Source organism: Gallinula chloropus (assembly GCF_964237585.1).
Source record: "Gallinula chloropus genome assembly, chromosome: 20".
Lineage (NCBI taxonomy): Eukaryota > Metazoa > Chordata > Aves > Gruiformes > Rallidae > Gallinula > Gallinula chloropus.
Genome location: NC_140105.1, coordinates 1,396,942 through 1,418,616, shown reverse-complemented (window position 1 = coordinate 1,418,616; position 21,675 = coordinate 1,396,942). Strand labels below are relative to the sequence as shown.

The 21,675-nt window shown below is 48.5% G+C and overlaps 1 protein-coding gene across 1 annotated transcript in view; it reads right to left on the bottom strand.

The window, feature by feature from the left end:
* The window catches only part of LOC311199587 (myosin-3-like), a gene marked incomplete at its 5' end in the record, with an annotated part of 25,021 nt that extends 3,773 nt beyond the window's left edge, over positions 1 to 21,248 (bottom strand). Inside the window, 34 exons of the mRNA XM_084273708.1 lie at positions 2 to 55; positions 141 to 449; positions 649 to 773; positions 1,324 to 1,489; positions 1,701 to 1,884; positions 2,277 to 2,473; positions 2,952 to 3,070; positions 4,554 to 4,680; positions 4,770 to 5,159; positions 5,941 to 6,031; positions 6,110 to 6,255; positions 6,336 to 6,512; positions 6,886 to 7,128; positions 7,310 to 7,780; positions 7,872 to 7,995; positions 9,682 to 9,799; positions 9,891 to 9,978; positions 10,903 to 10,976; positions 11,147 to 11,456; positions 11,684 to 11,854; positions 12,301 to 12,450; positions 12,622 to 12,740; positions 13,445 to 13,583; positions 13,661 to 13,764; positions 14,521 to 14,619; positions 14,702 to 14,765; positions 15,084 to 15,176; positions 15,853 to 15,961; positions 16,043 to 16,070; positions 16,800 to 16,956; positions 17,043 to 17,186; positions 18,389 to 18,600; positions 19,085 to 19,137; positions 21,232 to 21,248. Of these exons, the coding sequence (XP_084129834.1) occupies positions 2 to 55; positions 141 to 449; positions 649 to 773; positions 1,324 to 1,489; positions 1,701 to 1,884; positions 2,277 to 2,473; positions 2,952 to 3,070; positions 4,554 to 4,680; positions 4,770 to 5,159; positions 5,941 to 6,031; positions 6,110 to 6,255; positions 6,336 to 6,512; positions 6,886 to 7,128; positions 7,310 to 7,780; positions 7,872 to 7,995; positions 9,682 to 9,799; positions 9,891 to 9,978; positions 10,903 to 10,976; positions 11,147 to 11,456; positions 11,684 to 11,854; positions 12,301 to 12,450; positions 12,622 to 12,740; positions 13,445 to 13,583; positions 13,661 to 13,764; positions 14,521 to 14,619; positions 14,702 to 14,765; positions 15,084 to 15,176; positions 15,853 to 15,961; positions 16,043 to 16,070; positions 16,800 to 16,956; positions 17,043 to 17,186; positions 18,389 to 18,600; positions 19,085 to 19,137; positions 21,232 to 21,248 (5,172 nt within the window). The remainder of the gene's footprint in view (position 1; positions 56 to 140; positions 450 to 648; positions 774 to 1,323; positions 1,490 to 1,700; positions 1,885 to 2,276; positions 2,474 to 2,951; positions 3,071 to 4,553; positions 4,681 to 4,769; positions 5,160 to 5,940; positions 6,032 to 6,109; positions 6,256 to 6,335; positions 6,513 to 6,885; positions 7,129 to 7,309; positions 7,781 to 7,871; positions 7,996 to 9,681; positions 9,800 to 9,890; positions 9,979 to 10,902; positions 10,977 to 11,146; positions 11,457 to 11,683; positions 11,855 to 12,300; positions 12,451 to 12,621; positions 12,741 to 13,444; positions 13,584 to 13,660; positions 13,765 to 14,520; positions 14,620 to 14,701; positions 14,766 to 15,083; positions 15,177 to 15,852; positions 15,962 to 16,042; positions 16,071 to 16,799; positions 16,957 to 17,042; positions 17,187 to 18,388; positions 18,601 to 19,084; positions 19,138 to 21,231) is intronic.
* Positions 21,249 to 21,675: the final 427 nt, after the last annotated feature.

Below are 21,675 nucleotides of genomic sequence, written 5' to 3'. Positions count from 1 at the left end.
GCTCCTTCAGGTCCTCCTGAGTCCTGAGCACATCGCCCAAGTCCAGCTGTGTGTTCTAAACATGAAGAGCCAATTTTGTCCTAACTAATTTCTTGGATACTGGACCTAAAACCAAATTAATCAGAAAGGCAGACAAGGACCTTGAGAACTCCCTGGATGTCGTGCAGGTGTTTCTGTGCCTCTGCAGCCACACGGTTGGCATGGCTCAGCTGGATCTCCATTTCATTGAGGTCTCCTTCCATCTTCTTCTTCCCCCTTAAGGCCTCACTTTTGCTCCTGATCTCAGCATCCAAAACCCCCTGCATTGTCTCCACAGTCCTCTGATGGTTCTGTATTAACTGGCTGATCTCCTCATCTTTCTCAACAACCTTTCTGTGAATTTCTGATTTAATCTGGGTCAGTTCTTGGTTGACTCCAAGGATTTTGACCTCTTCATGTTCAAGAGTTGCCTTTAAAGGAAAAAGGGTGAAACAGACACAAAAGTACCATTTCACAGAACATCATCTTGGTGATGATACTCAGTGACTGCACACAAATTCCTGAAGTTTGCAGCAACCACCCTCACACAAAGCCTCTGTCTAGGAGAGAGAACACTCAGCTATTTCTGACCACTCTCTGCTTTTTCCAGTAGTATTTAAACTAACTCACCTCTGCCTCTTCCAGAGCTAACCGCAGCTCCAATCTCTCCACTTCATTTTGCTTCTGGGCTTTCTCAAGGTCTCTGATCGTTTTGCCATTTTCAGTGATTTGTTCAGTCAGATCAGCTACTTCCTCTGTGAGATAAGGGTGACATCAGCCTGTGGCAGCCAGAGAAACTGCACTCTGTGCTTTGTGTGACTGTGTTCAACACCTCTTTTTTTACACCTGCCTAGATACATATGTAAACACATACACACACGATTAGATGATTGCATATGTGCATGTATATGTGTGGAAAAAAACATACATAGCCAACTAATGCAGGATGACAGAGGCATCTGTGTGGTTTCACAGGCCACCTTACAGCCACCCTGTAAGATGCCTGTGTTTATGTCTCTGTCTTGTTGCTGTATGTTCACAGTGTATCTGTAAAATTCACTTCCACGAGCTGTACAGCGTGTGAACACCGATTGACCTGGGGCTGCCACACCCTTGATCTGTGGTCCCTGCAGCAGGTAATGCAGAGCCAGGCAATTTGCTTTATTAGCTTGGACACTGAAACTTGCTTGCCACCTTCTGGTGGGAGGGATATATTCTCCATTAAAATGGATGGAAAGGAAAAGCCAGCTTGTAAAGCACGCCTTGGTGTGGTAGGACTGTGAACACCTCCTGGGAAACACTTACGCCTGAGAGTCTTGTTTTCCCACTGGATGGTTTTCAGCTGCCCCAGGGTTTCCTCATAGGCATGTTTCACTTTGAAAAGCTCTGTGTTCAGGGAGCACGATTCCTTAGAGGAAGCTTCTCGCTCCAGCTGTCTCTCCTCACACTTTGCCTTCCATTCTGCCACAGCCTGAAAGACATCGTGTTTCATTTCCTGCTGATGCTGAAAGTGTTATTTTACTGGGGATAAATACCACAGTCTCTGAAAGCAGGACAAATTCCTATTGCCATGCTCTGGAGGAGCTCTTTAAAGTTAGACCCGACTTGGTTTCAGCATTAAGTAGTATTAGTTCAGCATTTTAGGAAGGGTAGACTTAAAAAATACTGTGGTCACTTATCACCTTATCAAAGTTCTGCTGTTTCTTGTCAAGGGCAGTTGTCAGTGTGTTTGCTTTATCTACATCCACTGCCAGATCCTCCACCTCTCCCTGCAATTTCAACTTCACCTTCTCCAAGGAGGCACACTTTGAACTCACAGTCTCCACACGCTGCCCTGCTGCCTGGAGATGCTGAGCGATATTTTTCCTTGAAGAAGACAAATAAGACAAGCATATAATTAAAAAAAAACAGTGTATGACATAAATATAATGGGTAGGATATCAGAAGTTGGTTTTTTTTAATGAAGTTTACATCCAAATCCCAATAACATAATTTAGGGCAGACTACTGAAAGTAGTTCTGTGTTTGGCACAATGTCCATAACATCTCTCCCTCTGCCTTCTGCATAGACCACATTTTGCCTTCCACATGCACTCTCATGTAGCCTTTTTCTCTGTGCCTTTCCAAACCACACTCTTATGGTATTTATTTCTGTTTTATATAAATCTTCCTACTCAACCTACTAGTAGGCTTTCACCCCTCAACATCTAAGTGGTCTCTTAGTAGGTTGTGCCAGCCTTTCCTCTCTTCCCAACATACTTGGCCTCCTCCAGCTCCTCTGTGCGCTGAATGGCATCTGTCTCATATTTGGTTCTCCACTGGGCCACTTCACTGTTGGCCTTGGACAGGGCACGCTGCATCTCCCCTTTGGCTTCCTGCTCCTCCTCATACTGCTCCCGGAGCAAGTCACAGTCGTGCCGAGCAGACTGCAGGGCGTGGGCCAGGGCGTTCTTGGCCTAAAAATTACCCCCAATATCATGTATTTATGTCAGCTGTGACCACCAGGTGACCCCATAGCCTTGCACACTAAAATATGGTCACTGCAACTTGGGCAGAAGCCCAAGGGCCACAGGTTTGTAATTGTTCAGGCAGCTAACTTTAGCTGCAACCAACTTTTCTCAGCTCTACCAGTAGAAAAGACCAAGAGTGATGCCAAGTATATGCTATAGCTTTTGTTCCCTGGGGCTACAGATGCAAAAGAAATCACATAGATGACAGCCTTAAAGTTTAAAAACATCCCAAATATTTATCAAAATTGAAAACACTTCTATTATGTCATAGATCTCCTTAGCAAAGCACTTAAGCAGTGCTCCCTCTACACACACCCCCAGTAATAACTTTATTCTGCTCAACTGTAGGCAAAAATACTAAGAAACCTCCCAAAGCGTGTTTTTAATTGAAGCCTTAGTATGTATCCTCAGTAGTTAGCAGTACCTTAATCTCTTCCTCTAACTGCCTTTTAAGTTCTTCTATGTGCTGTGCAATTGCCTGCTTGCTTCTGGACAGCTGCAGGGCTGTGGTTTCTCTCTCTTCGAGCTGGCGGCTTAGCTCACCTGTGACAGGAGAAGACAAGTTTCCAGTACTGTTCTCATTAAGCATCCTGAAAACATTCATCCATAAATAATAATCAGTAACAGACAAGTGGAATCACACAACTTTATCTTATCAGTCGTTACCTTTATGCACATACACCTGCCATTCTTACTTTACCACTCTCATTACATTTTACTGTGTCAAAGTGTTCTATGATCAGGTCCCTTTGGGCCTCTCCCTTGCCCTGGGGTGAACCACTGCACAATATATCTGAATCCTTCAAAATGCTTCTGTTGTGTTTTCTCCTTTTCCAATAGATCTTTGATACATTTTTGAGCTACTGGATTATATTCTTTTTCTAAAGACAAATTCTTTTTAGCAAATTGGCTTAATTGCTTCTTCTAAAACACAATTCTCATGCTGATGCAGTTTGATTTTACACTGTCACACTGGCTCAACTTTAGCTCAAGTGCTTTAGCAACTTCCCATCACTGGTCCTGTCATACAAGAGGTTATGTCCTGAAGTTTCACTTCGTAAGATTTGCAATAACTGGGAAACACTTATTCTCCTTCCCCCTCTGTCCTGTGGGCTGAACACCTCTCTCTTTCCTTGGAGAGGTGCTTATGGCCCATACTGTCACCTCTAGAATTCCTGGGTCTTCCTGTAGGTCTCCAATATCATCTCTTTCAGACTTTTCCTGACCTGTTTTAGATTTTTTTCCTCAAGTTTTCAGATTCAATCTAAGATTCCCCTTGAGCACTATGTGCAATGACAGTGCAACAAATTGGGCAGATTTATAGAATCATCTTGCAAACGCTTCAGAAAGATCACTCAGAAGAAAAGGACAAAGAATTTCGTTATGGTTTGTGTGTTCCCACATGTTATTGTGAAATAAAAGGTGTTGAAAATAAAATAAAATGAAACAAAATGAAATAAAATTTGCCAGATCATTATGTCAGCATTCCCTGATCTGCTATTGTGCAAAATCCCTAAAATTCAGGTTAATTTAAGCCAATTCGGTGGCATTTTGAGATGTCTGATGTCACAGTCAACCATACCAAGAAGCATTCACACTCATCACTCATGCTGTTCCACGAGGTCTGAGCAGGAGCAATAACAAGCTTCATGAGGGTAGCACACACACAGCCATGGTACACACAGCCAATGTGTGCACTACTGGAGGAGGAAGTGCAGCTCTACCAGGTTGCTCAAATCATTTGGGAGTGTCCCAGATTCCCAGTTCTCCTACATGGAAACAGCATCCTTCTGGGAATGATTTACCTAGGCAAATACTGCTTGCAATTGGCATATAGACTTTAAAGCATCACTCTAACTCATTTCCTTTGATTGATTTCTAATGCTCTCTGTGCCTGTATCAATGAACCTGTAATTAGGATGCACAATTGGAAACACTTGGGTCTCACTCGTGGTACTTGTTAGAGAGTCTCTCTGATACTGAGGGGAAAGAGTGTCCCCTCAGAAGATCTTTGTGCCTTCCTTACCGGACTCTGTCTGGAGCTGGACTTTTTGTATCATCATCTCACTGATATTCCTCTGGTTTTCCTCAAATCTGGCTTTCATCTCTCTCATCTGCTCTTCCAGGCTGCAGTACAGTTTTTCCACGTTAGCCTGAAAGAGAGTGAAAAGGCAGAGCCCGTGTCCCTGCGCCCACACTGGATCCCCACCAGGCAGGAGCACTGCCGAGGCAGCCGCGTCACCTTGGATTTGGTGGTGATCTCTGTTCTGCTGGCCAGGTCGTCAATCTCCATCTTCAGCTCACTCTTCTCCTTCTCCAGCTTCTGCTTCACTCGCTGCAGGTTGTCGATCTGCTCCCCAAGCTCAGCCATGCTGTCCGCGTGCTTCTTGCGCAGGGCGGCAGCCGTGGCTTCGTGCTGCAGCGTGGCCTCTTCCAGGTCACGGCGCATCTTCTGGAACTCGGCCTCACGCTTCTTGTTCATATCGATCTGAGCTGCTGTAGCTCCTCCAGCCTCTTCAAGCCTTCCATGGATATCCTGCAGCTCGTTAGCCAGCTCATCACAAAGCTGCTCTGCTTTGGTGTGCAGCGCTTTCTCACTCATTGACTCCTCTTCCAGCTCTGCAACACGCGCCTGTGTAACGGGGAAACATCAGTTAACACAGGGACAGAGAAGGCAACACATAACTGCCAGAGCAGAACACCACGCCTGCTGTTTCAGAGACTATAAGCAAGACAAGGTCCCTTAGAATGTCACTGTTTTGCCATTGTAGGTGGCAGGTGTAGATCACAGCTTTCTGTTCTGTGGGGAAAATTACTACAACATATAGCACCTCCCCTACGGAGAGAGGCTGGGGGAGCTGGGCTGGGTCAGCCTGGAGAGGAGAAGGCTGTGGGGGGACCTCACTGCAGCCTCCCCGTCCCTGAAGGGAGCAGAGGAACAGGAGGGGAATCAGCTTGTTAAAGGGCAGAGACTGGCAGGACAAGGGGGATGGAGTGAAGCTGGAGGAGGGAAGGGGGAGAGGAGAGATTGGGGGGAAGTTCTTTGCAGAGAGAGTGGTGAGGGGCTGGAAGGGGCTGCCCAGAGAGGGGGTGGGTGCCCCGTCCCTGGGGGTGTTCAAGGCCAGGTTGGCTGGGGCCCTGGGCAACCTTGTGTAGCTCCAGGCCTGGAGGTTGGTGTCCCTGCCTGTGGCAGGGGGTTGGAGCTCTGTGACCCTTGGGGTCCCTTCCAACAAAGACCAGGCTGGGATTCTATGATTCTATATCAAGGTGATTACTGTGACTAGGTCAGAGATTTTATCAGTTACCAACTGGAGACAAGCTACTACATTTTACAGTAGCATTAACTATATTCATGCTACTACAGCTTAAGCTGGCTGGCGGGAATGACACTGTGGGTCCATAAAGCCTCTTGCCTGTAATTCTCTGATCTTCTTCTGCAACAGCATATCTGAATTCTGCTGTTCCTCATTCTTCTTTTGCATCTGGTGGAATTCCAAGTCTTTCCTGTGAAAGAAATGTTCTTTTAATAAAAAGAAAATATATCCAGTTAAATAGGAATTTGTCACTGCTTTTTTCTCATACTTCCTTAATTTTTCATCTAAATGCTGTTTCTCATTCTCCAGATCCACTATGGTTTCCTGGGCAAGTTTCAAGTCTGCCTCAAGCTTTCTCTTTGTTCGTTCAAGATCCATACAGACCTTCCTTTCCTCTTCTAAAGATCTTTCAACCTGTGACAGACACACATACAAAGATGACTGATGGAACAACTGAAGAATCTGCTCCTTCTCTGTGTGTTGAACATGCTCACATGGTTCACTTGCTGCTCCAGCTTGACCCTGGCTTTGGTGAAGGTATTCACTTTCTCCTCCACAATTCGCAGGTCATCCAGTGCCTGCTGGTGGGTTTCTTGCAGGACCTTCTTCTCCTTCACCAACTTCACAGCAGTCTCATCCAAGCCTGTCATCTCTTCAGTTAGATTTTTAACCTATTGTAAGGAAAAAAATACTTGAAGGTCACTAATAATTTTGGCTTTTACACAGTCTAGTGATCACACAAAGGCAAGAAACTAGTTGCTAGACTAATAAAAGAGACTTAATTAGCTGCATTATATGCTCAGATTACACAATCTCTCTGTGTAGATCTATCTATCAACCCTTCTGAAGTTACAAAGCAAATCTGAACTTTCATTTTAATACATATTTTTGTGCTCATGGGTAGGTTTTAGTGCAAAATAGAGGTGATAAATGTAATGCCAGGCCCACAGATTTCCTTAGGCAACACCATGTTATTGTTCAAGTTGACTATATATAGACAGAGCAACTATAATTAAACATGCAAATAGCAGAAATAAGAAGTGCCTTGTTTTCTGTGGCATGCTTTTCCTTTTCAGCCTTGGCCAGTGTTAACTCAAGGTCATCAATATCTTTCTTCAGCTCAGAGCATTCATCTTCCAGCTTCCTCTTTCTGGCTGCCAGATCAGCATTTATCTCCTCTTCATCCTGCAGTTTTTCTGTTACCTCCTTTATCCTTACTTCCAGCTGGAACTTGGTTTTGATCAGCTGGTCACACCTTTCTTCAGCATCAGCCAAGTTCTCATTTTCCTTTTGACAGAGAAGAGGAACGTGTTTCACTGCCACACACTGGAACTGACACTTGCAGAACTCACCTGCTCATTATGCAACGGGAACATGAAACAATAGACTTTCCATCCAGCCCTTTCCTGAACATTCAGACAAAACTGATGTAACCTGAGGAGCCAAATAAAGGTTTAAAGTTACGTACAGCCTGCACTTGGAGCTGCAGGTCCTTCTTCTCTTGCACCAGAGACACTGTCCTTTCTTCCAGTTCTTTCCTCTTGCTCTCTGAGTTAGCCAGGTCTTCTTTCATTCTCTCAAAGTTTTCCTTCATCGTGGCCATCTCTTTCTCAGTTTCCACACTCTTTAAGAGGGGTTTTAGCTTGAAGTACAACTTCATCCATGGCCACTGCTTGACGTTCATGAAAGCACGGATGTTGTACTGGATGCAGGAGATGGACTCCCTGGAAGCAAAGCAATTCATGAGTGCTGTGAGAAAAAAGCACATCTTTGAGACACCATACCTTGCAGAAGACACAGACCTTTGGTCTAACATTCTTTTCAGCTGAAGCCTCCTGAGGTATCCCCTGCACAAAGCCTGTGTCTGCGTGATCAGTTGTCCTAAACAGTCATCTCGCATCTCTTCCAGGACCCCCAACAGACCTGCCTTGAAGAACACCTGCAGTCAGAGAACAGAGATCAGCCATTGCTGGGCTTGTGTTCCCACACAATGACTGGTTTCTCAATGTGTGAAAGAACCAGATGGTTACCTTAGTGTGTCCAAACTTGTACTGAGTGTGATCGATCTCAATAGAAGACAGTAACTTTTCACACGCCCTCTTGCTATCCATGAACTGCCCTTCTTTAATGACACCAGCACTCAGAAGGTGGTATCTGACAAAATACAGGGGAAAAAGCATAACCAGTGGTATAATTTTAGTGCACAGGATGCTACAAGAACAGCTGTCACTTGGAAGACACAGGCTGAGGCTGAGTCATGGCTCCAGGCTTAAATAGCAACCCAGGAAGAAGCAGGTCAGTTCAGTGGGTTCCCAGCATGTGTTACAGCCCTGGCTGAGACTGAGGGCATGGATGGTCTGTTCTCTGCATCTGAGAGACTCTGCTCATCCATGTCACAGGCATTTACGCTGATCTAGGGCCCTAGATCTTATTAATGGATTTAATATCCTTATTAATGGATTTTAAGAATAGAGGAACTCCTGCCTCCAGTATAACACAGACACACTGTCCTCCCAGAGCCCTGTTCATCCAGCCCCATCTTGTGATTCATCGAGGAATTTTGGGGGTTTTGAAAATAAATTTCAATCTTATTTGAAGCTTTCAAACCTCAAGAGTGTCCAGGTAAGCTGCTCACCCTCGCTGTAAGAAAGGTACACTTTACTTCTACCTTGACAACATCTTTTTTGGACTCTTGTTTTAAGTCTTTTAGATAACAGGTTCCTGCATAGCCAGAAATCTTTGCACCATAAATAAATCATCCAGTAATGTACAGTTTGATGAGTTAATATTTGACATAAATCTGCACTGAAGTTCCCATTTATCCTGTAGCTCTTCTCTGACCTGCATCCAGCCTCTCACATTCCTCCTGAAGTATGTGAACCAGAATTAGACACAGTATCTAGCAACCAACTTCCTAATCCTGTGTAGAGAGATTATTCCACCCCCAATTCTTTTCAGCATGCCTTTCTTTACCCACACACAAATCTGCCCACCAACATCACTGCCTAGGGAAGTCTTCAGTCAGTGCCCAAAATGCCACTTGTACCCTTTCCAAGGTCCCTGCTCTCCAGGACACCCTGGTCAGTGCTCTAAGTGTGCTGTACATCCTCTGTCCATAGAGATCTGCCCCTGCCTTTGACTTTGTTCAAATACAACCAGCCAATGACTCCAGCTGAGCAGCCCTAAATTTACAACCCTTTGTAAATGGTTATAAATGTTTATAAATGTTATTAGCATGGCAATTCATGAGTTAGAATTTTCTTTGTGTGCTTTTTTGGTTTTTAATCTCCAGATTAAGGCAATTTAGGTGCTGTGGCAATGTTAGCATGTAGGAATGTCAGCCCTGTGCAAAAAGAGAGTGCCACCTGGAACTAATTTAGATGTGGATGGAGTTGTGTTCACCTGTCAGGCCTGTGACTTCATCAGAATTGGTAAGAGGTTCCACACAATTTCCTTTCAGCACAACCATTCTGTTCAGAACAATTCAAACCACCTTCCTCAAACCCCTACCAGACAGTGACTACATACAGGGCGTGGTACTGACCACTCTCCATCGTGTTGCAGACACATGCCTGTGTCAAAGTTGAGAATTTAAGCAAAGAATCTGATAAACATTCAGATGAGCATGAACAATGTGAAAATAGGTTTTGGCACACAGCATTCAGGAAGGCATTTGGGTTGGCAGTGCCCACGCAGACACTGCTATTAGATATCTCTTCATACTTCCCATAGTTTTAAATATTAAAATAGTCTTTTCCTAAGAACTGTATCATTGACTGGTTTAGCAAGACTCTCCTCTCAAACCCTGCTCAGTGGAAACACAGAAATGCTGTTACAGACCTTTGTTTAAAATCCCCATATAACAGCTTGTTAGGAAATCCCTTCCTGCAGATTCGAATCCCTTCCAGCACCCCATTACACCTCAGCTGGTGCAGAACAAGCTTGTGATCCATCAGGCCTATGGCAGAGCAACATGGAGTTATAGTGATTTTTCTAACACTGGTCAGTTTGTCTTTCTGCCAGTTTCCAACCTGTGCTCTGTGAGTTACCTGGAGTCTTTGTTTCGTTGGGGATGATGCAGCGCACGAAGTGAGGGTGAGTTGTTCGCAGGTTGGACATCAGCTTGTTTAGATTTTCCTGTAAAAGAAAGAGAGAGATAATTTGTAACATCCATGGTATTTTAAGACATAATTGCAATAGGATTTGGCTCTGATGAAAAATAAAAACGCAGAAGTTCTCCCTTACTCTTCTGGTGAATATTCTACAATCCTGTGTAGGCACCAGCAAAGTGAGTAGCTACTAACAGTGGATACAGTTGATAAACTTTAAACTTTCCTTCTGCCTTAAAATTAAAAGGTGTCCTTAGTATTTAGAAGTTAATCAGAACAGCTAGGGAACAGGACAGGGATGGAAAGGGATGAATGATATTCCAGGATATGAACAGTGGTCTGGCTTGATCAGAGGAACTTTTCATCAAATGGGTTGATTTATTGTTTTTATTACTTAGACATATTATTTTATGTATATTTAAAAGACAGCTGAGCCACAAGATCAATGTTTGTCTGACACCAGAAGTATGTGTCCTGCTGACACACAGTGAGCACAGCCCAAGGCACAGCAGGGCAGATGCTGCACTGCTCAGCTGAGCCTGCGCCTGGCCCCACGATGCTGATGGATCAAGGGGCTGCAACATGTCATTTGAATTGCTCACACTGACTGCAAGGCACTGGTTGCACCACTACACCCTGTACTCAGAGACACACACACACCCTGGAAGAAGCCAAGTACAGCCAAATAAGGGAAGGATGCTGCTGGAACCAAAGGTCAAAGCCAAGGCAGCCTTTGGGCCGTCTTGAAACTGTGCAACCTGATCAGGGCATGGGACTTCACCTACACCCCACTGGACTTCATCAGCAAAGGAGAACACAAATTAACCTTTACCAGACCCCAAAGGTAACTGCCCACACTACTGTATGGCAACAGAGAAAGGTGAAGGAGCACAGCCAGGTCTGACAGGGCTGTTCCTGCAGCTGCCAGGGCTGTGTCAGGGAACACACCTACCCGAAAGAGCGCAGAGACGGTTTGGAAGGAAGAGCCCTTTTTCTTGGCTCCTTTCTTCTTAACACCTCCTTCAGCTAGAGAAATGAGAGAACAGACCAGCTGATACACTGCTGGAGATCCCTTTGACAGCATTACAACTGTGCATCTAATACAAAAAGCATAAATACTGATTAAACACCAATTCAAGTCAGGTGATGGACACACCTGGACACACCAGGCCTGAGACACAGTCCTCTGACCTCACCTTCATCTGTGGCAGCAAAGGTGACATAGAGATTGCATAAAATTTTCAGGGATGATTTCTGGTACAACCCAATGACAGTTTCATTCAGGGGGTCCTTGTTCTTCTCCAGCCAGCCAGAGATGTTGTAGTCCACTGTCCCAGCATAGTGCACCAGGGAGAAGTGGGCCTCAGCCTTGCCCTTGCCAGGCTTGGGCTTCTGGAAGTTGTTGGACTTGCCCAGATGCTGGTCATAGAGCTTGTTCTTGAAAGAGGTGTCAGTTGCCTTGGGGAACATGCACTCCTCTTCCAGGATGGAGAAGATGCCCATGGGCTGGAGGAAGCAGAAGGGAAGAGGAAGAGGTGAAAAGGCAGAAAGAATCACATAGAAATAGCTTCCTGGGTGGGATGATATCCATACTCTCAGGCATCGTTCTTCTGCTCAGCAGAGCAAATTGTAGAATAATCTACGTTTGTATATTGACAATATCACATTTACCCTTTCTAGCTGTATTTATAACTATATAATAAAATATTAGACATTGCAAATGACACAAATACCTTCTCAATGAGCTCGATGCAGGCAGCCAGGTCCATCCCAAAGTCAATGAACTCCCATTCAATTCCCTCCTTCTTGTACTCCTCCTGCTCCAGCACGAACATGTGGTGGTTGAAGAACTGTTGCAGTTTCTCGTTGGTGAAGTTGATGCACAGCTGCTCCAGGCTGTTGAACTAAGATTTGTGTAAATGTGTTAATACTGTTCAACTGACTGAAATGAGTTTCACAGAGATGGCAAGGCAAGGCCAGCCAGATCCCTGAAGGGTTCTGATAATCATATAAAGGATATATAAGGAGTGGTCCAGGCTTACAGAAAGGTTGTGCTGTGCAGCACATGGCTGATGTAGCCTGCACTGGTGAGAGTTTTGGGTGACCATAATGTCACTAAATAGAAATTCTGTGGGGAGGGAGACAGCAGCTTCATGGCTGTGCTTCTGCTCTTTCTTTCCTCTTACAAAGTGTGTGATGGATCTATAAAGGCAGAAGCAGCTTCACAGGGATTTGCTCTGTTCTTAAGGGCTGCACTGGAGTGAGGAGGATGAAAGGCCAGAAAAGTCAAACAAGAAAAACAAGCCTTTGAAGGCAGCCCCAAGTCTGGGAGTGCTGAGGAAAAACAGACCTCAAAAATCTCGAAGCCAGCGATGTCCAGCACCCCAATGAAGTGCTGCCTTGGCAGCTTTGTGTCCAGTTGCTGGTTGATGCGCATCACCATCCACAAGAAGAGCTTTTCATAGACTGACTTGGAAAGGGCATTCACTGCCTGGTGCACCTGCAAGGAGACGGGTCACACAGCCGTGCCAGGGCACCACGAGCACATCACTGAAACCAAACACCCCTCTGCTGCATGCAGAGAGTGTCTACAACATGCCTCAATGGTCCTGGCCATCCTCAGCTGTGAGCTGCATCCAGTCCTGCCCCTTGGCTGCTCCCTGGCACTCACCTGATCTGCTGTTTGGCCCTTCAGCACGTACTCATTGCCCACTTTCACCCGGGGAAAGCACAAAGCCTTCAGCAGGTCTGCTGAGTTCAGCCCCATCAGGAATGCTGCTTTGTCAGCCTCTGTAACCACACAGAACAGCTCAAAGTCATCAGCTGGGACAGGCAGGATGCACTGGAGCCAGCCAGGGCTCATTCTGAAACCTGGCTAACTGCTGGGCTTCACGCTGCCCACAAAGACCCATTGACCTTTCCAAACACCCTTGTAGGGTTGGTCCCCTCCACTGAGTGCCCATGGCAACACAAACAGGCATGGTAAAATCAGTGACTGCACTGCTCAGGGGACAACAGGGTGTTTTTACCTTTGAGCAGCTTCTCCCCAGTGTCACCCAAGCAGAACAAGTCTGATTGTGTTACCAGAAACTGGCAAACTCCACAGTAATGTGAATGTCCCAGGCACAAAGTCCCTCAACAGAATCACCAGGAATAAAGTGGATGCAGAAAGGGACTCTATAGGAGATAGTAAGTTGAAGGTTGAACCTCCTTTTATGTTCATCAGGGGAAAACTGCTTCTTTCCTGGAAGTCTCCTTACATTTCTAGTCAAATGTCCAGCATTCAGGAAAGCTGGGGCTGCCCCTGGATCCCTGGCAGGGTTCAAGGCCGGGTTGGATGGGGCTTTGGGCACCCTGTGCTAGTGGAGGGTGTCCCTGCCCGTGGCAGGGGGTTGGGACTAGGTGATCTTTGAGGTCCCTTCCAACCCAAATCACTCTCTGATCCAATGATCCTATGAAAGCAGCTGGAAACACGTGTCCAAGCCAGGAAGTACCTTCTGTGCCATCCGGCTCTGCCTGCTCCTCGTGTGATTTCTGCTTGAACCTCAAGTTCCCGTGGTGCAGAATGGCCCCTGTCAGCCTGTACATCCCCACTCTCTCCTCAGGGCTGAAGCCCAGAACATCGATGGCTGCCTGTGCATCGGGTTAGTCAGTCGTTACTCTGGTGGTGATGGTAAGTGATACCCTCTCTCCTTGCTAAATGCACTCACATCTGTGGCCACCAGCTCCTCCTGGTCATCAATGCTGGCCACAGAAACCTCCCCTTGGCTGATGAACGGGTAGTCGTACGGGCTGCCCGTGATGAGGAGCATCTCTGAAAGGCAAATGAGGGAGTGAGCACCAGATCCTGGCAGTGAAAATGGAGCAATGGTTCTGCAAGGTTTCCCAGGCTTTCTTTTTCCTTCTGTGCCCCAAACTCTTGGACAGACAGAGTAAAGCCATTCCCCTGCCATCCACCTGAGTGGAAAGTCCTGGGCAGGTTCTCAGTCCTGCCAGTTTAAGAGGCTGAGAACTGGGGCTGAACAGTCACCCCTGGCAGACAAGGAACAAGGAGCATCCTAAGAAACAGCTTTTAAGAAAGATGCTTTTAGGTAAAACTCATAAGTGCTTATTGTCACACATGATGTTAATCCATCCTGGATGCTCTGTGCTCCCACTGGGGTTGTGTGTTGGTGTGTGTAAGTAATACAAACAAGCGTGTTTATCTCCACCTAACTGAGGCCAAAGTTCAGACTCATTTTCAGTCCTGGATCCTATGGCAGAGTAAGAGCCACCACCCACCCCCCTCCTTAGAGAAAGGGGCTGCGTGGTGCTCAGCTCCCAGCTGGGACGAAACCACGACAACAGCCTGGGTAACCCAGTCATCACTGATGCTGGACTGTGGGTGACACACATGAGGACGTCACCAAGGCTTCAGTGTTTTGCACAGCCTGAGGCACCTGCTGGAAGGGGCAGCTCGGGGTGTGAGGGATGCTCCAGGCCAGCAGGTGCCCCTGGACCCTCTGCCACTGAGCTGGCACACTGAGGGAGAAGTGTCCCATGCTGATTTTCTGGCAGTGGTTGTCCTTACCAAGCAGTTCAGGCTTCTTGTTGGAGAGGATCTGGTAGAAGATGTGATAGCTTCTCTCAGCTTTCATCTGGAAAGTGACTCTTGACTTTTCCAGCAAGTCTGCAATATGCACACACACGTAAATTTGTCAAGCCCTCCTCTGTAGTAAAGCAGTAGTAAAGCCCTCCCTTCATCTACTCACAGGTCTCAATGTCACCAGAGGACACTTTTCCAGAGGCTCCAAAGTGAATACGAATGAATTTACCCTGCCAAGCAGACAAAAGGTCCTGGTCAGTGCAGGTAACACAGCAGAGTGTTTTTTATCTCTCAAGTCTCACTGGCAGCATCTCCAGATCAGTCTGAATCATCTTAGATATTCAAGGACAGATAAAGGGGAACAGTTTGTTGCATCCCATGCAGCTGGGAGCAGGAAAATCTGTGAACACAGCAGCATGAATCTGACAACCAAGAAATCTGTCAGCAAGAACACTTCTCCCAGCCCAGCAGCTCCCAGTGACTCCCAGCTACAAGGAACATGCAAACAGGATCAGGACCACAGGAGGGGTGAGAGGAACACAACTCACAAAGCGTGAGGAGTTGTCGTTCCTCACAGTCTTGGCGTTCCCAAAGGCCTCCAGCAGCGGGTTAGTGCTGATAATCTGATCCTCCAGCGTCCCCTGCAAGAGCATTGGAATAATTACTGGAAACCCCACGGGTTGTGTGGTGGGGAAAAGCAACTACATTGGGGTTTGCCTGCAGCATCCTCTGGGTACAGAGCCAAGAACCAGCCCTGCCTGTGAAAGGCAATCCAAATTGATCTTACCCAGAATTTCTCTCACAGTCAGAGCTCTCACAGAATCACAGGGGTTGGAAGGGGCCTCCAGAGCCCATCCAGTCCAACCCCCTGCCAGAGCAGGGTCCCTAGGACAGGGCACACAGGTCAGTGTCCAGACATGTCCTGAATATCTCCAGAGAAGGAGACCCCACACCCCCTGGGCAGCCTGTCCCAGTGCATCTCCAGCCTATTCAGTTCATCTCTCAGCCACAGGGATAGATGGGTCTGTGTGAAGAAACCAGAGCTTCTGATTCTTCCTGGACACCAAACCCCAGACCCATTTCCAGCTACACCTGGGCAGGGACAGCAGCTGCTCTGGTGACTTTTGTTTGCTGTGGTCCAACTGCACAAGCAGTAAGAGGCCCTGCTCTTACTGTGTGGATGAAGTTAATACCACATATTTCATATTTTGAGGTAAATATTTGTCCACAGCCACAAGCTGGTAACATCCTGACCTGCCTATTGTGCCAGCCAAGAACCAGGACCCTGCCCCTCTGCCAAGCCTTTTCTGCTCACACCTTCCTCCAAGACTCCTTCTTCTTGGCCAGGTCCCCACTGGCTGCAATTGTTGCAAAGTACTGGATGACACGCTTGGTGTTCACAGTCTTCCCTGCTCCGGATTCTCCACTGCCAAAGGGAAGCACAGAGGGAACAATTTCCTGCCCACGTTTTGCTGGATGTGAAGCTCAGAGGGACAGGGGTACTTACGTGATGAGGATTGACTGGTTTTCACCATCTGTCAAAAGGAAACAGAGCTGTGGTCAGAGAACTGCAGGGAAAGTGCTGGTTCTGAGGGAACCCATGACCCAGTGTCCACTGAAAGGACAGGAACAGGATCTCTGCCAGTACAAGTGGAAAGATGCATTGTCTCCATCTCCTCTCTTCCCCTCCCTGTACTTCACCTTCTGCCTTCTCTCCTCCACCTTTGCTCCATCCTGCACTCTCCTCTGCTTCTATCTTTACCATTCTTCACCTTTATTGCTATTTCAAATGGGAGAGGATTTCATTCAAACTAAAGCCAGGTATTGTGGTGAAAATAGCTCTTCCAGCTCTGTTCTGAACCTACCAGCTGTTGCTAGAGGCCATGTACTGGTGTGCTGGCTGTGGACTTCACAGACAGTGTGTCCTACCCCAGCACAGCTTCCCTTTGCAGTGGCTCCTGCTGTGGGGCTCAGCCTCAGCCTTAGACCAGAAATACTGGTAACAAGCAGTGAACCAGCACACAAACCCTATTTCAGGAGGCAGGGAGAACTGCCTGGAGCTGCTTTGGCATCACCTGGACATGAAACAGGCACATTAATTCCACACAGCACAACAGTGCAGATGATCTGCAGCGTGACACAGGACAAGGAACTGAGGTGGCCAGGGCAGCCGAGCCCGTGGCAGCCAGGGAATGCTGTTTGGTAGAAGCAGCGGTTCTGACATGGGGTTTTTCTATGGATCTGGTCAAAATAGTAAAGCTCACCAGTCAGCATGAACTGATAGGCGTTGTCAGAGATGGAGAAGATGTGTGGAGGGGCCTCCTGGCGCTTCTTGCCTCGGTAGGCCAACACCACCTCTGGGTTGTACACCGGCAGCCACTTGTAGGGGTTGACAGTGACACAGAAGAGCCCCGAGTAGGTCTGCAGGAAAAGAACAGAGCAGCAGAGTCACTGAAATCCATCCACTGGCAGCTGGAGTTTCCCCTGTGCCCTGAGAGGGAACTTGCATAGATCATCCAGGAGCTGTAGCGGTCCTTGAGGTTGTAGAGGACGGCGGGTTCGTGCAGGTGGGTCAGCGTGGCCACATCCTCACTCCTGTCAAACTGAGGTGGGTTCATGGCATACACATCATCAGGTTTGACAGTAACCACCTGTCATTCAGAAAGACAGGGTTAGTTGTGATGCTGCTTCTACGTGTGTGCACAGACACAGACAGGCAGCAATGCCTGGGGGGCTGCTCCAACTCCTCTCTGTCTCTCTGCTCAGCTGTGTGGAACAAGACACGGCTGTCAGAGGGCAGACACTGCTGCCAGCCAGGAACACCAGGACATTTACTGTCCTGGAACTGCTACAGCCACACAGGCAGGATTTGTGCTGGACCAGATCCTTCGACCTGTTATTGTGGTTTATGAACATCAGGTTGCTGCTCATGTGGTCACAGCCCGGGGCATGAAGCTGGTCTGTCTGCCTTTCAGCCTCTGTGACACACAGCTCGGTGCCAGAGGCAGGACACTAACAGCACACGGTTCATCCACAGCAAATCCCTCCTGGGAACGCATTTGTTCCACTCCTGCCTGTTGCCACACTCCTAACTAAAGGAAGCCTCCAGCTCTGCCCAAGAGCTCCGTCTGCAGGCTCAGACTGAGCATCCCATCCCACGGCCAGAGCCTGTGGAGGTGCTGGAGGAAGGGCAGATGTGCAGGAAAGCAGATGTGCACAGATGGCTGCAGCTTGTCTCAGCCACGTTTAACCATGAAGGACACTGGGAATCCCATTGTCATTTCTCCAGACAGCTTCTCCCAGGGCTTGTACACTGGAACTGCTGCTCCCATGGACTGGTTAAAGCCCAATCCAGGGAGGAGACAGTGTCACTGCAGTCGTGCTTGGTTCAGAAAGATTGATTTCAAAGCTCAGGTCCTCACTAGCAGAATGATCTGGGGCTTCTTTTGAGAAAGAAGAATTACAGGCACAGTTTGCAAAGGCAGCTTTGTAATACATGTTCCTGAATGCCTTTCTAAAGCATTCGAACACCTGAGCCATTAGGATGCATCCAAAGCCTCTGTATAATACATCCATCCATGCTCACTCTGGCTGCACACTAACTGCTATGCACAGGACATATCTGGGACTCATTCTAAACGCTTCTAACACGTCAGTTCAGTGCCCAGAAGAGGACAGAAAGTTCTAAAACATTAGGAATTATTAGGAAAGAAAGGCAAGTATTTTCCACTCAGAGGGCAGAGCAGATTTCTCCCCTGAGCTAGTCTAGAGCTTTTCATGTTCCTTGCCACCCTGACAAGACACCCCAGGGCCCTCAGCAGGGCAGGGAGGAGGGCCAGGAGAATGCACTTACCCTGCCACTCTCTGTCTCAACAGTTATCTTCCCATCCTGTGCAGCCTTGATCTTCCCTTTGGTGTACTCCACCTCAGGGTCAGCCACGAAGCAGCAGGTCTTGGCGTCGAAGGGCTGGTTCTGGGCTTCTATCCTCTCCTGCTCTGACTGGCGCAGGAACGGGGCAGCCTCGCCAAAAACCTCCATGGCAGCGTCCCTGCTCCGAGCTGGAGCTGCAGGACAGACCCTGCTGCAGTCCTTAGGGCTGAGCAGAGGGCGCCTGAACATCCACCAGCCCTCCCAGGTTGGCTGCTCTGAGAGCACCCTTCCCATCTCCTGGATGTGTGCCACAAGGTCTCGAGGGAGATACCTGCCTTTCAGAGCTGGACAACGAAGAGCTGCCACCCCTCACGGCCCCAAGGAACGGGGATCCATGCTCAGAGGAGCAGAAGGGCTCCCCAGGGAAGTGTTGCAAAGGGGAGGGATTCACATAGTCCATAGTAAGACTGAAGCCCTGAAACCTGTTTTTCTTCCAGTTGTCCAGTTCTGAATTCTCCCACTCCCTTTTGACACAGAGCCCGTTGCAGGCAGCCAGAGCAGGCAGGAGGGGACACGTGCCATGGCCCAGGGAAGCTGTTCATGCAGGGGAAGGACAGGGACCTGCCCACAGTGAGCAGAAGGGAAGAGCAGCTCACACCTGTCTGGGCAAATTCTCACCTTGACAATCAGTCGACAGAAAGAAGGGAGGAACAGACTGACACCTCTGCTGTCTGAAAGAGAAAGAGTGGAAGGTCAGACTCCAGCCAACTCCCAGCCTCTCTGAAGGCCCAACACCTCCCACCCACTGTGAGCAACCACCCCAGTTGAGGACCAGCGAAGTAAACCAGTTACCAGCCCTTCCCCACCCAAGGAGAGGGTCAGTGTGGACCCTACAGCAGGTTCCCCTCTGCAGTGCTACAGCCTTGCAGAGCTCCCAGCACCAGTGGCAGGAGCCCTGCACCCTTCGTGGGCCGGTCACAGCATCACCACGGCCAGGGATCAGGAGCCACCAACCCTGGTGGCTTTATAGGCTCAGCCCCTTCCCTTAGCTCAGCCCTTTCCCTCTATTTGGAAGGAGGGATTGACATTCCTGCCCCTGGGTTTCTGCCATACACAGAATGTAACGAAAGGAGCTGCTCTTTTGCCAATTTTAGTAACTCTGGACCAAGGTGTGGGCTGTAGGCTCTTTGCTGAGAGAATTTCCACTCTGGGAACATGCTCTCCTGCCAGCTGCAACCACGGCCAGCACTTCACTCCCACCTGCTCCCACCTGCACACAGGAGTCAGAGCAGAAGGGCCCTGCCCCTTGGTGCCAGCTCACAGGATGCCAGGGCAGAGCTGCACAGTGGCAAGGGAACACCAAGCACCTACCCACAGGGTGGGGGGCAAGGCCCCTGGAAGGGGAAAACATGATGAGGATTCACATAGGATCAGTATGGCAACTCCTGGGGCTTTCCCTCACTGCAGGTGTCAGGAAGGACAGGAGGACAGGCTGTGACTGATGAGACAAACCATGGCAAAAGAGGCCAATCAAGAAAGAGCATCACCCACCTCTAACCAGGGAGGGATGTTTCATGAATGCCAAACCCTGAAGCCCCTCACTGGCTCCTGCAGAACTCTTGCAGAGGGGCTGTGAACCAGGGTGGGCTTTGGACTCAGGTCTTCCAGTGCCAAACGCTCTGTTTGGTTGGTGCACACAGTGACTCCTGAGCAGGCAGGACAGCAGTTCACAGGAGTGATGGGGCCTTTATGCCTGCACAGACAGAGGCAGCTCCTGGTGCATGACCAGAGGGGTCTCCTCCATCCTGAGTCATCCAGCCTGCTTTGGTTGTCTTCTGCCACTGCTGAGTATCCCCATTTCCCCTCTGCACTGCAGGGACACTCATCCAAGACTTCTCACATCAGAAGCCTACAGGACTTGTGTGAAGCCAGAAGCCCAAAGAGCTCCAGCCACCACCCAAAGCACCACTCCCAGCTGGAGGACCCTGGGGCACTCACCTCAGCCTCTGCAGCACGGGGGATGTTACCTCATCTTTCAGACAGGGTGGCTGGCCCTGCTTGTGCCAGCCCTGTGGTCTTGCAGGAGCATCACTGTTGCTACTATTTTGACAAACATGTTCCATGTTGCTCTTAATTTCATTTAGGGTCACTAAAAATTGACACCACTTCCACATATCTCATGAACATTGAATTCCTAGAATCCTCCTAAGCCTGGAGGATGAGGGAAGGCTTTTTTTAGTAATCATCCCCTGTGATCAGCCCTTTGAACTCACTGTGGGTGCACTGAGTGTCTGCAGACAGCAAAGACACATCAAACCAACCCTCAGTCTGGGGATTTGTCCTGATACTGAACTGTCAATGTGGTTCAGACAGGCCCTTTCCTGCTTCCAGATGTGCCCAAAAGCAAGGGCACCCCACCCAGCTGTGGGAGCAAAGAGCAGCAAGAGCCACTCTCCCTGCTGCTGGTTGGGGTGCCCAGCTGGAAGGAGGGTGCAGGAGAACAAACAGCCACAAGCAACAACCCCCAGGCAGCCCCTGCTGCCAGCTGGCCACAGGCACCCACTGCACCAGCACACAGGACTCTTCAGAACTCTGTGTGCAGCTATTGCCCCAGAGACTCTGGGCCAGGGCCACCCAGTGTAACACAGTCTGCAGCAGCGTTTCATGTTCTCCCCAACCCAGACAGGGCTTGCAGCAAAAACCACACACTGATTCCCTTCAGATCTCTGATTTGTGAGCTCCACAATCAGCCACAACTGCCACTGCTGTCACCTGCCTGCTGATTGAAAAGGTCCCACTTGCCATTGCAACAGAAACACCCTTACTGCCAGCAGCTCTCCATGATGGCATTGGAACACCTCTCAGGATAGTAGTTCCCATAAAATCTTATCTGAGGGCAGCCACAGAAATGTCCCTGTTGCACTGTAAAGCAAAAATGCCAAGAGACTCAGCTTGGTGTTTGGGCCAGCATGAAGTGATGTCCCAGGAGAAGATGGGACTTAGCATGAGCCAGGCCAACAATACCCTGCTGCAGCTTCTCACAGGTGGACAGTGAAACACCTCCCTTACCAACCAAACCTGCCTGAGGCACTGCACACATGGAGGTGCACATCCACTTGCAAACAGCCCTGGGAAACAGCAGCTGCAGTTGTGCTGGTTGCTCCAACACCATTTGCAGGCACAGAGCTGGCCTGAGGTGAAGGTCACAAGGGTGCTGTGCAGCAAGCTGCCTTGCCTTGCAAGGCCCTCTAGCCCTGGTGCTGCCAGGG